At 35.9% G+C, this 16,050-nt stretch overlaps 2 protein-coding genes across 3 annotated transcripts in view; both read left to right on the top strand.

The window, feature by feature from the left end:
* The first annotated feature begins 516 nt into the window (after positions 1-516).
* LOC107660203 (probable pancreatic secretory proteinase inhibitor) lies at positions 517-2,563 on the top strand. Of its 2 annotated transcripts, XM_016449459.1 has the most exons (5): positions 517-732; positions 867-898; positions 997-1,109; positions 1,239-1,285; positions 1,586-2,563. In XM_016449459.1, exons 1-4 carry the CDS (start codon positions 681-683, stop codon positions 1,282-1,284), a joined length of 243 nt encoding a protein of 80 aa, XP_016304945.1. In that variant the 5' UTR covers positions 517-680; the 3' UTR covers position 1,285; positions 1,586-2,563. The 2 variants fall into 2 exon arrangements, with proteins under 2 accessions (XP_016304945.1, XP_016304944.1); XM_016449458.1 differs by lacking the exon at positions 1,586-2,563 and having other exon boundaries at positions 518-732; positions 1,239-1,409.
* A 1,377-nt stretch (positions 2,564-3,940) lies between these two features.
* The window catches only part of LOC107660185 (disintegrin and metalloproteinase domain-containing protein 19-like), a 31,065-nt gene continuing 18,955 nt past the window's right edge, over positions 3,941-16,050 (top strand). The window contains exons 1-4 of the mRNA XM_016449434.1: positions 3,941-4,260; positions 4,426-4,538; positions 5,208-5,275; positions 15,640-15,718. Of these exons, the coding sequence (XP_016304920.1) occupies positions 4,125-4,260; positions 4,426-4,538; positions 5,208-5,275; positions 15,640-15,718 (396 nt within the window). The 5' untranslated portion in view covers positions 3,941-4,124. The remainder of the gene's footprint in view (positions 4,261-4,425; positions 4,539-5,207; positions 5,276-15,639; positions 15,719-16,050) is intronic.

Below are 16,050 nucleotides of genomic sequence, written 5' to 3'. Positions count from 1 at the left end.
TTACTTGATTTATTTTTGGTTCAATTTGCCAGAATTTTTGTTTTGTTTTGTGCAATATTTTCACTCCACCTCTATAACACTATATAATTGTTAAAATCGGGAGTTCCATTTTGCACTTTTCATAAGAATTCAAAATTATATTAATTTCAGACATTTTCAAGAGGATGTTCTCTTTTGCTACACTTATACATTTTTAAGTTCAAAGTGTTTATCAATCCAAAATTCCCTGCTAAATTATGTAGTGAAATATTACATTACATAATTATTGTTAACTGCATTCCATGTTTAGTGGAATTCCATTTATTTCACTTTGGGGCCAATAAACAGGGACACACCTCCCAGCCAGACCTGTTTTGAGGGATATTATACAGACCAATGCATTTTGGATTGTGCTCAGCAATTTTTGGACAGACTGGAATGTTTATCCCGTAATGAAGAGAGAGACAATAGAGAGGCTCTGTTCTCAGTGTTGTTGACGGTGGGTAGGTGGGGCGGAGAGCCGTCAAAATATCAGCACCTCTCCTCCTCCTCCTCACTTTCAACCTATATGTTGCCGGTCATCAACAGTACAACACTCATAAACGAGCTGGAAGTCATCAGTTGCTAAGTAAAAGCTCTCTGCCTGAATTTACAAATACAGATTACCCTTTTAAAATCCAGAGTTCCTTCATTTAAGTATCATGACTGGAACAGCAGTGGTTCTGATGAGCCTGGTCCTCATCCTCTCTGTGGGTAAGTCACTCCCATTGGAATTTTTAAAAAGCACTCTTATTATTTTATTATTTTAATCATTGATGTGTGCCATTTGCAATTAACTACAGAATTATTGCAATGAGATTAATCTGACAGTACACATTTCTTTTCAGGTGCAGAGGATAAATCAAGACTCTACCGCAGGGTAAGTCCATTTATGCACTAAAACTCAGAACAAACACCTATTAGAAGATGATTTATGATGCATAACTATGAATTGTGTATGTGTTTTTAATCTGACAGCCTGCATGTGGAGGTTTGAGCGTCAGTCAAGCATGCCCTCTCAACTACTCTCCCGTATGTGGTAATGATGGCATCACATACGTCAATGAATGCACCCTGTGTGTGCAGAGAATGTGAGTCCATTCATTTGCTTCTGTTTGTGTGGGATAACAGCATTACTGTATGGATTTTGTTGTTAGTTAGTAAGAGTTATGGTACGGATGCTGGGATTTTGAATCACTGAAAGGGTGTTTGTTTTTTAGGCACACTAATGCAGACATTTTGATTGTGAAAGACGGCCGCTGCTGAGGTGGAGGACCTTATGATATCTCACTTCGTTTTTGTTTAAGAGTGTTGTTTGCTATGCTCATCCAGAGGATGTGATCAGTATACCTATAAACAGTAGATGTGTGAACACCTACCACATGTTAAAATTAAAAATATTAGTACTAAAAGCAAGTAGGCTAATGTGTCAGTTTTATCATATCTGGGTGACTTTGAATGAATAGTGCTTTGATTTTCTACTAAGTCAGTTGGTTTCATGATACTGTCCTGTCTTTCTTTAACATGTTTCTTTCTATAATATAAATGTCTTCCTTTATTTCTGTAGGAACTGCTCTGAGTGCAATGTTTTAGGAGTGAAGTTTTGGAGTTACAGCTTATTTTTCTAAATATGTTTTTAAAAATCTAACAAAAATGGAAATGTGACACGATGACAGATGACAAGCTGTGGGAAGACCATTTATAACTTTACCTTTTTTTTTTTTGCTAATAAAATTAACACTTGGCCAAACAAATGTAAGACTGACCAGCTTCACTTTGTCTTAATTTTCTTTGCATGATCTTTTAACTCTCTTCAAAATTACCAATGAAACATCTCGTTCTATTAAAAACATTGCTGACAGAAATGTTTGATTTGTGTCAGATGCAAGCCATTACGCTTTTAAATATTCTTAAGCGGCTGATGTTTAGTAAACTGTGTGGCGGAACAACATTTTCAGAACTGTATTTTGAGGGACTCTATAAGAAACGTACCAATACAATGACCGCTTACGCACATGTGAGTTTTGACACCACATACTTCCGGTTAAAGAATAATATTTTGTAAACAGTGTAATGTTAAATATTTAAAAATACAACGCGTTTTAAGATAAACACTCGTTGAAGCTCTTCCCGAGACATGAAAATTAACATTTAATTCATGACGATGCGATTTCTGGATGACAGCTATCCGGTTACGCCTCACACATATTCTGAACTAACAGCATGATTTAAGTTAAACATATTAAATAACTCGTATTTTTCCTGATATCCTTATGCTAAGACTGTTATCGGTCAACTTTAGAGGGCTTACAGAGCATAATACACTCTTAAGTCTTAATTTCAGTACATCATCTGTCATGGCCAAAAGCAAATTTGAATATTTAAAATAAATGTGAATCTTATAATTCCATAAAAGCACATAAAATTGTGCATTGTTTAAAGAGCTGTTCAAGTTGAGCTCAATCCACAGCATTTGTGGTATAATGTTGATTACCAAAAAAAACAAAAAACTATATATCAGGGCTCCAGACTGCGACCATTTTTTCTGCCGGTGCGACTAATTGTTGTGTGCGGTCGCACTGGCGCGACCACTGCGTTGTTCAACTCATAAGCACTGCCATTTCTGTTGCATTTGAGAAACATTAAACGGCAAACGAAAGCAAAACTAAACCGCGCTACGTTTCAGCTGCGCAGCGCAGACCGTTTATCAGCTCGCACCGCGACGCAAATGTTATTTTTAATGGGATGACCAAAATATACTTTGTGGTAAACAAACACTTATGTAAAATAAAAAAAAAATACATCAAATCACAATTATAACCAGTAGACAGCATCTTCAAATGATCAAGAAATCAGATTTTGTCATAATTTTACACTTTTTAAGAAAAGTCACAAAGTCCCTTGAAAAGCAAACTTTTCTTCAACTTTCTACTAAATCACATAAATTAATCACTGAAGTTGGTCAGTTCCATATACTAGAAGAATAATGGTACATTTAATAAGAGTGGAATATATAAAATTTCTATATAAAAATTAGATTTTGCACCTGTTACTGTTGATAAAAGTAAATTTTGTATGCATCTTAACTCAAGCTTAGTGTCCTGGCGCCACCATCTGTAGAACTTAGTGGCGCTGGTGCCACTGCTCTCAAATGTTAGTCTGGAGCCCTGTATATATATATATATATATGACGTCACAGAATTATTGCTCACACAGCATGTAGTCTGATCACAAAATCTCTCTCTCCTCTTATCTATGCTTCTAGTTTTAATGAATCACCGCAAGCACCAACATCTCCCCTCTACACTACTCTCTGTGCTAGCTGTTTTGAAGCCAAGGTGTATATTATTACACACAATGTTGTGTGTAGTGTGTAATATGGTATCCCTGACCTCGTTTCGTGCTTAAATTATAACAGCGAATGTACGCCGTCACTGTAACAACTGTAAGTGCCTTTCAAGACCAAGCATGAACTTGATATTTTTACCACTAATATTTAAGCAAAGGTCAGTAGGCTATTATAGCTCACCCAGTATGCAGGCTGCTGATGGAAATCTCTGTTTCTTTTAGTTTTAATGAATTACACTTCACTCTGTGCTAGTTTATTTTGGTGTCGAGGAGTATTTTATTTCATATAAGGTTATATTGGGTATCCCTGACCTCATTTTGTGCTTAAATTATAACAGTAAGTACTGTATAACAGCATGTTGTGACTGTAACAACTGTACATGCCATTGAAGACTGAGGACGTCTACTAGTTCAGGATGGATAGATAGATAGATAGATAGAAATTTGTTTGATGATCTGAAACATTAAAGTGTGACAAACATGCAAAAAAACAAGAAATCAGGAAGGGGGCCAACACTTTTTCACACCACTGTAGATAGATAGATAGATGTTTTTATGAATGGTGGAGGCAGGCTAGGGGAGGTACTTGTGTCAGGGTGATAGAGAGCTGTAAGATCATGCGCTCCTCTCACTGCCTCTGTTTGGTCTCTGCAGGCACACATCGGTGCTGGCTGTTCATTATGAATGCTGTTCATAATCGATGATAATTCATCGTGCACGGCTCGTTTATTTCGTGCATTTTTTTATTTTTACATTTTATGATGCTTCAGGGCGTGCATTTGAATCGCTGCATGGTCGCGGGCGCAGTGCAGTTCCGATTATTTTTATTGTTATGTTGTTGTTGTTTACATCTCTCTTTAAGATGCGCTGCACATGGCGAGGACATACATACGGGTGAGTGTTATTATATATAGTTATTGTGCAATAATACCGGGTGCTCATTGTTGTGTTTCGTGGAAGTCTTCGTGGAATAGAAGATGCTGAGCGCTGGAACTCTGGCTACAAATTTTGTCAGATTGATTATTTATTGGTAACGTGATTGATTTTTTGCACTATTAGATCAACGTTGGCATAGAGACTCATCTCGCATCCATGACAACCCGGAGCACTTTATCACTTATCCAAAGTGGATCAGCCCAGCCAGATACAAAAGATCTCATGAGGGCTCTAAGGTAATGCTGACTCTAAGTAGTTGTTTTGAGAATGAGAATCATTCTAGTATAGTGCATCAGGGGTTCATTGTGCTTTATATTGTCAAACTACACATTTGCAGGCTTAATTTGTCGTAAGATGGCTTGTGAATCAAACTTTTTAATTTTCTAATTCAATACATTATATTTCAGAATAACAATTTCAGTGAAAAGTTGAACTAAAAATGTTTTCAAAAATCTTGGTATATTGTCATGAACTCATTTGTGTATGTTATCCAGAATGATTTAAAATAATCGAAAAATCATCTTGTGTTTATAGAAAAAAAGAAACATTTGACCTTTAGTAAACCAAAATTCAACTAATCAGTTTAACAAAGTTACATAAGTAAATGATTAAATAAATGTGATAAGTGACTTAGAATTATTAATATTAGAATATTCTTAAGAACCTGTTTTTAGCATATATTTAGTTTAAATTTGCTTAATTTCGTTTTTCTCAGTGTATATATATATATATATATACACATATACACACAGTATATTCTTCTTCTCTCAGTATGCTCTCATGTTTTTGGACCCCACTTTTTCTTTTTTCTTTTTTACATTATCATGTAGCCTATCTACCACCATTTTTGCATAATGGAATTTACTGGGTAATTCTATTCTAACCTGATTGATTTACCTTCCCAGCATCCATCTGAGGCAGAGGTCAAAATTACTGCGGGAGAAGATCTGATTCTACAGCTCCAGAGAAATGAGTGAGTTTGTGCGTGTAGTCGTATAAGCATCTCCATTCACTGTCCCGCTTTACTCCACTGTAGCCACATATCACTTACCAACTGGAGGTGTCGTGATATATTCGCAATGAAGTGCTGTTCATAGCGTTGTGCCAAAAATACACATCTATGTGGTTTCCCTTTTAATTTTGGCACAAGCAGATGTGCATGTGTTGATGGAGTGCGTTTGCACAGCATGAGTATTAAACCATATGGAAATGACATTTGATACGCCTGCTCCAGGACACAGGAAGCTGAGCACATCACATGGTTTACTTCTCCCCCTGGAATGCATTGCCATTAGGGAGTAAGTTAATTAGTGGACATGATAACAAGTTTACAACAGAATAAATCAGGGCAATTATTTCTGAGATGTATCCTTGGCATTAAAAGGCTAGTGACAGGACTTCAAAAGATGACAATATTCTACATCCCTTAATCCTACCCAATACCTAAACTTAAAAACTACCTTACTAATAATATGCAGCAAACTAGAAGTTTATTGTTTAAAAAATTGTAATTAATGGTTTGTTAATGGCAAGAATTGGACCTTGAAATAAAGTATGACCGAAATGTCTTTATTCTTGGTACTTCTATGGCATCCCTTTTGGAACCTTTATGTTTATAGTGTACATTCTGCCTCAAGTACAAATTGTGAAACCAAATAAAGTACAGTTAGTTACACACTACTGACACTAGCTAGTAGTTACTAAGCCTTTAGTGTGGACTATATGTTCCATTTAGCTCCCCGGGCGCCGCAGCAAAAAATGGCTGCCCACTGCTCTGGGTATGTGTTCACGGTGTGTGTGTTCACTGCTGTGTGTGTGCACTTTGGATGGGATAAATGCAGAGCACTAATTCCGAGTATGGGTCACCATACTTGGCCACATGTCACGTCACTTCAAAATTTAAGTAAGAACTTGTGAACGGCTGTGGTGCAACTCTGTGGTGCAAGTGGTGTCACATTAGAAAAGGTACTATCTGCTAAATGACTAAATAAATAAATAAATACTATCTGAAAATCAGAGCAGATGGAAAAGCCATAGGCTACCAACTGAAGATCCATCCAGAGCACGACTCCATGGTGTCTGACTGAGATAAGCCCAGGGGACAACACCCTGCTGTGGGCATTTGTTACAGATGCAACTTTGTATAAAACATGTTCTTTGGTGTGATGAAAATAATTAGCACTGTTTCACGAGCACTACATTGTGTCAGCTTATTTTTAGGAAGGATGTAGTTGATAATTCGCAAGAATTTAGTCATGTTTTACACATAGTATTGAGTAACATCCTAATTCACAGAGACAAGTTGTTACTGGATTCCAATCTGATGCAATGTCAAACTGTTAAGAATTCATGGTGACTGACCAACAGCAGTGTTTTGAAGAGCAGCATCAATAGATAATATCCATACAAAGTATTGTTTCAGTTCTGTTGTGTGTGAAGTACCGCAGAAATATAGAATAACTGGAAATGCTGGATTTTCATAAATGTGAGCATTTGTTGAGAAATAGTTAGCAGCTATGTTGAGAATAGGCCTTGTTTAAAACCCATTTAGCCACTTGTGAGCAACCGTCTTTTTGAAGACAAGTAAAAGCTTTAAAAAATCACAAGTTGTTTTTCATAATGTATTTTATGTTGTAGAATAAAACATAATATCTTGAGCTTGTGTTAACCACAGACCTTATTTCAGACATTTAACCAAAAACCCATCAACAAGGACAATGGAACCTGAAATGTTAAAGGGGTCCTATTATGCTCTTTTACAAAGTCTTGATTTTGTTTTGGGGGTGTACTAGAACAGGCTCTCATACTAGGTTGTTCGAAAAACACATTATTTTTCACATATTTTACATTATTACAACACCTCTCTCCCCAGTCTGGCATGAACGGCTCGAATACTTCCTGTATCAAATGAAGGCCCGCCTTCTGAAATACGAAATGTGCTGTGATTGGTTAGCTGGGCCAGTGTGTGTTGTGATTGGCAACACTCGGCGCCTGGTCGGGAAATATCATGCCCCTTACCATAGCCGCCTGCGAGCTTCAATGTAAATATTGCGTCAAAATCAAATCAATTTGAGCGCGATTTAAACCCTGATGATTGTAACCACTCTAAGTTTGTCTGCCTTGGGAAAGCTAGCATGTCTCTGACATAGTGATAACACTCGTTGCCTTCTCTAGTGCAGCTGAACCATGTCTCGTCCCATTCGTCTGTATTTGTGATATCACAAATGCCGGAAAATATGCGTTGTAGTCCAAACGAGTCATTCGTTGTAGTTTTTGAAAAGTGATTTCTGTTAAATAAAATATATCCTTTTGAAGTGGACTTTGAACTTTGTAACTTTGCAGATCTTTTTTATGCTCAAACAGCAACATTACAGACTAACTAAAGTTGAAAAAGTGAAAAAGCATAATTGGACCCCTTTAAAATGCAACTAATTTCCAAGTTATACGTCATGCTTGCAGCACTTTATTTGAGTAGCACTGATATGATATATTTCTAGTTTTGGTGTCTCTGCAGAGCTATTTTTGTATGCCGAGGGTTTGAGTAGTATGATTTTCTTTCATGTGGACTGTTTATCAATTAAGGTTGTTGCGAAATCAGTGCAGTGTTAGCTATACTACACTCATTCCCGCATTCATATCCAAGCACTGAATATTAATACAAGCTGGGTTTAATTTTCTCTTGTGGATCATTTTATCATTTGATCATTTGTGCGACAAGATAAAAGCAAGGGAAATGGTTTTAAAGATATCCATCTCTGTACAAATGCTCGGGTTAATACTAACTGGGGTCAAGTTTCTCATTAATTAGACATATTTTTCTGTCTTTGGTGTGTTTTACTATGAATCATTCCTCTGAAAGCCTGTGAACTAGTGTGTATCCCTCTGTTTAGCCTTTTAACCTCCATCTACACCCATGGGTCACTCAGTGGGAAAAACAATCCATGCTAATTAGGTTTCTTGACAGATGATTTTGAGTGCAGGAAATTATACCAGAAATTTCAGCTTCTCTCACATTAAACTGCAACTGAGGTCTCATTTATACACAATTACATACTGAACGGATAAATCTTTAACATCTAAAGCCAGTTTGCTTGGTTGACTGTTTTTATTTATATGCACATTAACTTTTAGCACTTTCAGCTAAAATTTTATACGAAATGCACTCCATAATTAAGTGCAATCCATGTTAGAATTCTGATATATAATGCTTTCTTAACAAGTTTCTTAGCTTTTTTAGGATTTTGTTGCTGCAGTATAGTTGATTCGGGGGAATGTTTGGCTGTGTCAGTGATGTAAATGTTAAACATTTTCTGCAACATTGGTATGAATCTCTGTGCTTTCTGCCTTCTTGTTTAATCGTACGTCTTATTTGCTCCATTTAAAAGTGCTCATGCATAGAATATTAAAAAACAGCTGTGAATCTCCAGGCATCTGTAGTCAGTGGCCGTCATCCAGGATAGATCCATCACAGTCTGAAGGAAAAAGCTTTTGTGTGTGTGTGTGTGTGCTGGCGGAGTATTCAGGCTTTTATTCTAATGAATGTTTGCCCTCATGGACCCAGAGGAGGTGATTGGGTTTAGATCCAGGCAGGGCACTGCTGATTCAGTTTTTCTGAGGGTGGCAAGTCTGGGCTAGTATGACTGGAAGGTCAGTCGAGAGATGTTATTCAGGGCTCAAGTTTTCCGAAGTAGCAGTGAACCCCAAACTAGAGTCCTCGTTCTCTTTTGCACCCATATACATTAGGATAATTCATGACAGACTTTAGACTGTGTCTGCTGACTTGCCAGTACAGTTTCTTTCACTCTATCCCTCTTGTGTTTCTGTCTGTTTTCTCTCTCCATAGGGCTGACAGATCAAAGAGGATACATTAGTCTCGGTGTCCTCCCTAATAGTTTCTGTCTAAATGCTTGCTTGTGACATCAGAATGATACATAATCAGGGGATTGTTAGGTCACTAGTGGTTATTTATTTAAAGTCAACCTGAAATGTCATTCACAACCATTTTGCTTTTATAGTGCGTCATATTTTGGAATCAAATAGAAATTAGTTAGAGCAGGACTTGGGTTTACCATCTGGAGTTGATTGGATTGTAAAAAATGGGTGTTAGGTAAAAAAGTCAGGCGGTTGGAGTATTGACATTTTTGATTAAATATTACAAAGACTAACATTTGTGCACCAACAAATCATTCACAATAAGTCCAGGAATGTGCATTAGCCCTGTAAAGCTTGAAATAATAGTCAGGAAAATCAAGTTTTTTGAACTTTTAGGCAAAATATTAAAGAAAAGGGTTTGCATATGTGTTTTTTTGTTGAGTATCATATTTGATACATCAGGCATTTACAAAACATATCATGAAATGCAATATAATGATGATTGAGAGATGAACATTAATAAATCTTCCTCAAAATCCTGATGACACATAGTTAATGTTCATTAACTATCATATACTCACATTTTAACATTATTTTTTTTTTAATGATGTATGGATAATGAAGTAAACCTAAGTTATTTCAGGCTAGTAAATGTTCATCTCGAAATAGAACTAACAAAAGTTATTCTTAGGTTTACTTCATAAAAAGCGGTATGGATATCACAGCAAAAAAATACACATGTACCATGACCTTTTACCTGAAATTTTACTAAAAAGCCTTTTACTTGCTAAAAAAAGTATAAACTATCAATCAGACAACAGAAAGTTTTGCCTCAGAAATTTGTATATATGAGTAAATATGATGCAGTCTTTATAGGGTTAAGAAAATATATATGTTCAATACGTATTTTATGTTGAGTTTAATGTGTGCGTTCTGCATTCTGTTGCTTTTGTGTATTTTCTGAAACATGCATTGGTTCGTTTGACTTTCAGTTGACCCCTCTGGGAGGCTGACTGGCTGTCAGTTAGAGGGCAAATCGCTCAGACAGGCTTTTAGGCTTGCATACGCTCTTGCAAAGGGCAATAAAAGCCCCTCCATCACAGTGATGGCCAAGGCAATGCCCTCAATTACATCATCCTCCCCTCCAGCCCGTCCTCTCTCCTCTTTTCGCCCTTTCCAATCATTCTCTGTCTGTTTGTGATGTCCCCATTTCATCTTTCTCTCTCCCTCCTCCCTCGCCCTCCTTCTAGAATGATGTCATTTGATATGAGGAGAAAATGTGGCCCACTGACCCTTGAGACGCAGCTCGTCTATACTGAAATGAGCTCTTTGTTTCAGCTGCTGCCAGACGACCGTGTCTCAAACACACAGCTCTTCATCACTGCATCTGTCTGGTCCCGTGCCAACCCTTTTAGTGCTCCGTGGGTCGAAAATCATTCCTATCCATTTTGCATCTCTGTGTTGTAATATATGAATATTACTTTTCTATATTATACAGAGGGAGGGAGGAAGAAAGATGATTAAGATGATCATTTTAAATGTAAATTTTATTTGCAGCAAACTTGAGCTGAGGCATTTGACAAAAAGCTAATTTGCATGCAATCCCGTTCAATTTTGACCAAGAGTTTACAGAACACTATACTTTTCTAAGGGCCTTTATTATTCTCAAATCGAACAGTTTATTGAACCTTTAGACAAAATCTAGAAAATAATAATAAAGATGATAATAATGACATTTATATGTTTTTGTTGAGTATCATATTTGATACATCAGGCTGTTTTGGCTCACATAGTGTGATATAGGAGAATATGGAGCTCATATACTCTGAGGAAAAAACACCTCAATTTTATTCAGAGGCTTAAAATTATCAAAAACATTCAAGTTAGTGCAGTTTCTGATATTTATGAGGCCGAAAATTAAGATGAATTTCTGATAGCTTGTATATCAGTGAGATCTTTATAACAGCAGACCACTTACATAAAATGCATATAAATATCAGTTGTCACTCTCACTCAGTAATATGTCTTAAGATAATATTTAAATGCTTAGTTTTATGATCGATGCTGTGTAGTGTTTATTGTGTGGGCAAAACATAATGCAATGCAATATAATATTGTTTGAGAGATGTTAAATTAACGTTGCTTAAAAGCCTGATGTATCATTTTTGATACTCGCACGTTTTTTGTGACATGTTTTTTTTTTTTCTAAAATGGATGGAATATGAAAACAATATGAATAATCAAGTAACCCTAAGTTGGTTTGAGTCCACTTAGTGTTCATATTTAAATATTACTAACAATATAAAATGTATTCTTATGTTAACTTTATAAAAATAAAGATTTCACAACAAAAAGACAGTATGCTAAATAAAGCCCTTTGTAATAGAGACAAAAAAAATTGTAATACAGATGGGAAATAAAATTTAATGTCCAAATATTAATGGGCGGTCACGACCATCAGCGAGTTAAGAAAACAGTTTTTCGAGGGCTCCTTGTACAGTTAGTCTAGTTAGTTCGGACCACACTCAAACTCTCTACAGGGTCTAATTTTGCCAGCGTTTGTTTTATAGGTGTCTATTGTAAGTGTTTGTTATCGCGTAGCTAAAACAACTGCCAGGGCGCCACTTAAAATTTCTGTTAATCGCCCACCTGGTAGGCGCAGCATTCTTCTTTCTGTCAGTAACATTCCTCCTATCTCTTTCTCACTCACTCTGTTTTTCCAGAGCCTAAGGGACTATAGCATCATGCTCAGCCAGAGTCAGTTTATTGTTCATTTATGAGTCTTCTTGTTGGCCCAGGGGCTGTTTATGGCTGGGCTCAATATAGCATCACATTTTGGGTCACTGGGCGGCAGTGTGGCAGATTAAGTGCAAGCCTTGTTTTAGTTCCCTCTTACTGCTCAGCAGAGGGTTGGATCAACAGGCGTGCATTGTTTGAGAGGGTATTAGATACACTCAAGAACCCTTTTGGCCTACTAACCCATATTTTGTCTTGAGTGCTTTTCCACACTCTTTGATTGTATTTGGAAGCAGAATGACCTTGTTGGTGTTCGCTGTCAAATGAAAAATTCGGACATAGCAAATTATACACCTTTATTTGTCCATCAAAAACTGACTGGGCCTCCAGTAGATGTTGTCTCAGTTTGTTGTTGTCTGTTAAAAAGGTGGTCAGTGCACACTTTTCTTTTCAAAATGAAGACTGTTGATTAAATGTCACCCTCTTAAGTTCCTATGCTTAATTAGATGTCAGTGCTAATGCATTTGATTACAGGGTGAAAAATTTCATGCATAAGTGTATTGATTCTTATTGTTGATTTGGTGGAATATCTGTCAGCTTTGCTCTCAAGCCTAAGGAGTTCATGCTTGCATGTATTATGCATATGTTTGCATATATTATGTTAAAATCAAACAGGAGAGGCATTTATTTCGTAAATATCAATCATTTAGTATGTTAGTATTAAAATTGGGTCTGTTTCCTCTCATACTCCAGCCAAAAATGAAAATTCTCTTATCACTTACTTACCTGTCCCAGATGTATATGGCTTTCTTTCTTCAGATAAACACAAACAAAGATTTGTAGAAAAAGAATCCATCTCTGTGAGTTCATATAATGCAAGTGTACAGGAAGTTGAGACTTCAAAAACCACACAAAGTGAACACAACGTTAATCCTAGTTGATAAAAAAAAATATTTTTTATTTTTTTGACTTAACCGAGGGAAAAAATGTCTATCAGAAAAACACACTGGTCATGCTAAGACTAGGATAACATCATAATACTGACCAAATATTCTGTAAACTGACCAAATATTATTTTAAACGAATGAAAGCTAATGCTATGAAGGGAAAATATGGTAGCAGAAGATTAACATTCAGGAATAATTTCAAAAGATATATCAAAATTTATTTTAAAAAAGTAACAAATATTTTAATGTTCTGTATATATTGATACAACAGTCAGTGTGGCCATGTTATTTACAATGATTTAAAATGTAGAAAAGAGAGGAATATTTATGGTTAATACTTTATGGAGTTGCCTTGTCATTTCTAGAAAGTCATGTGATTTAGGGCATATGCTTAAATTCACCATGAAATCAAAATGGAAAATTCTTATTTTTTTAATGAAATAATGTAGTGTTTATTATAAATAATTTATCCGTGCACTTCATTATTTTTTTTTTTATTCATTTTGCCCTCGTAATCTTTAATCAAAAACGTTAACATCCCCTCCCCCTCAAAACGACTCATCTTCTCTTTCAGTCACGAGCTATGGCGCAAGGGTGGAGCTAGTGATGTGAGGGGTAAACGCTGGGATAAACGACAGGGGAAAAGCTGAAGCTGATCCGTCACTTTATAGCACTGACACCAGTCATGAGGGAGTATGTTACCCCTAAACATGGAAAAGATATTAGGATATTACAACAACATAACTCTTAGGACGCCCTCTCATTTCAGATGCCGTTTCACTCGGATATACGTCACAGTAGCGAAGAAAAGACAATCGCAACTTCCGTTTCATGCTGACTTTTAAAGATTTTAAAGGACAAGTCATACCAATGTATTAGGGTAAACTAGAGAGACAAACAAATGTAATGGTTTTACACATAAAAAATATGTAATAGTAAAAATGTATTTTATGTCAAAAAGCAAATGTAATATACTAATACTCAAAATTACTAATATAGAACTATATATGCAACCATTATTTAAAAGTGAAGTTGAGAAAACATATGGGTCAAGTTCTTCAAAAACTATTATTGTTTTATATGAACTATTGTTTTTATTTATTCAGGTACAAACTATATGAATTTGTGTTTATTGTGTACATATATGCATGACCAGTGTAAGAAAAAACACCCTAACAAACTCTCATGGCAGCAAAATTTGTACTGATGTTTCTTAAGAAAAAAATCTAGTTGAATTGTACGTAACTGTAAAAACCTGATAATGTTCAAATCACTACTGACATAGCTTCTATCCAGAACTGCCTTCATATTAGCATTAGGGGAATTAAACTGTTAATATGCAAGTTCATGCTGTGACATATGATTATACGACCTTAAAGGACCCTGTGTGATCATATTTCTACTTGTGGCATTATTTTAAAGACCCAGTGTATATCAGAAGGGTGTATGACTGGTATGTCTCTGAGGGCCTCTTTGCACTCGCGTCCATGACAGTTTTTCTCCCTGGCAGATATCCAGGGTCCTGCAGACTTGTGCTGCCTGGTGGGTGTTCCTGCGTGGGGGTGATGGAGGTTGTGGCCCAGTAGGTCTGGACTGTGTCCAGCAAGTGTTGTTGGGCCAACTAATTTAAACAAAGAGGGACAGATGCTTGAGATGTATATGTTTGTGTGTGAGAGAGTGAGAGACCGAATGAGACCACAATGTGTGGTTAGGTTTAGACAGACTCATTAGCAAGTCAAATTGTCACATCAAATGTACTTTTAGTGGTAGTCTGTTTCAGTTCCTATTTTGTTGGTGTACTACATAATGCATCATTTCTCTTTTTTTAAATAAAGGTTAAAACAAGGTGGTACAAACAATGTGGCATGTAAACTGTCTGTCTTTGTTGTAAATAAATGTTGATTATTATTAGATTTTTACACTTACCATTTACTATTTTTACTTTCCTGAGAAGGAAAATATTTAATTTTGCCTTGTTAAACCAATAAAACAGAATAAAAAAATATACATATTAAAATAATTACTCGTCATTCATTTCATGAATTTTTCCAAATAAAATAGTTGTGTAATGTGTGCCGTTTTGTTGTGACAATATTAAAAAAGTGACTTTAAGGATATTAATAATATTGCTAAATAATATCCAGTATCATGTTAAAATGGACATATCTGTTGCTGGTGTCAATTTTTATTTCAGATGTGGGGGTACAGAACAAGAAAATCGTCATAATCATAATTAGTACTGTGTCTTCAAAGTATATATATAAGACAAGATCTGAGTGTTATTTCCAGTCATTGTGAAAATTGTTTGTCTTGTTAGGGGAAATTAAATATTTAGGGCCAGTTTAGCACTTAGTGGTCTTGTTTCAACCTTTGAGGAGAAAGAAGAGTATATAAGTACAATAAACAGACTGTTCTCAGACTGTAAGCACATTTACCGAGTATCTCTGATTCTCAAAGCATTCAGCCACTTTAGATGAATCTTTAATGAGCTCAAGGACATTAAAGGAAAGAGAACTCACACTGTCACCCATACTCTGTGTAGAAATCCTTTGAAATAAAACCAGCAAGTCCTTTCAGTTTCTTCTCTTTGAATAACCTACATCTGATATGGATCAAATCCTGATTTGTGTGTGACCCTAGAGAAGGAATGGAAACACATTGGAAGTGTTTATGTTATTCCTTTATGGACGTGATGGAAGTTTTCTGGTTATATACCAGCTGTGTGCTGATTAAATGTATAACTGAACGATTTTTATTTTTTTTTTGTATGTTCTTCTCCAAGGGAGCTGTTCTCCTCTGAATATCAGGAAATATGGTACAATCCGAATGGAGACCGTCAGTTATCCAGGCCTTCCAACAGGGTGAGTGCAGGAGCCGTTCCACAATCTTTCACTTCTAAATTACACATGAATAGCTCATATTGTCATGGTAATCTTATGATAAACTGTATAGTCACAGTAAGCTAATAGGCTCTAAATCACTACAGAAACAAGTCATTTGTTTTGCTTTGCCTTTATCAGTGTTTAAAATGATTCAGTATGTGTGATGTTAATGTTGTGACAGTAATTCCAGATTAGATAAAGCAATATGACATCCATTATGCATGATCACAATTTTTTTTCCCTTTCCTCTGATGTTAGGTATAGGAGATGTGTATATGTGTATATATATATATATATATATATATATGTGT

The sequence above is a fragment of the Sinocyclocheilus anshuiensis genome, unplaced genomic scaffold (assembly GCF_001515605.1).
Source record: "Sinocyclocheilus anshuiensis isolate Anshui unplaced genomic scaffold, SAMN03320099.WGS_v1.1 scaffold888, whole genome shotgun sequence".
NCBI classification, from domain to species: domain Eukaryota; kingdom Metazoa; phylum Chordata; class Actinopteri; order Cypriniformes; family Cyprinidae; genus Sinocyclocheilus; species Sinocyclocheilus anshuiensis.
This window is presented reverse-complemented; position numbering and strand designations above follow the sequence as displayed.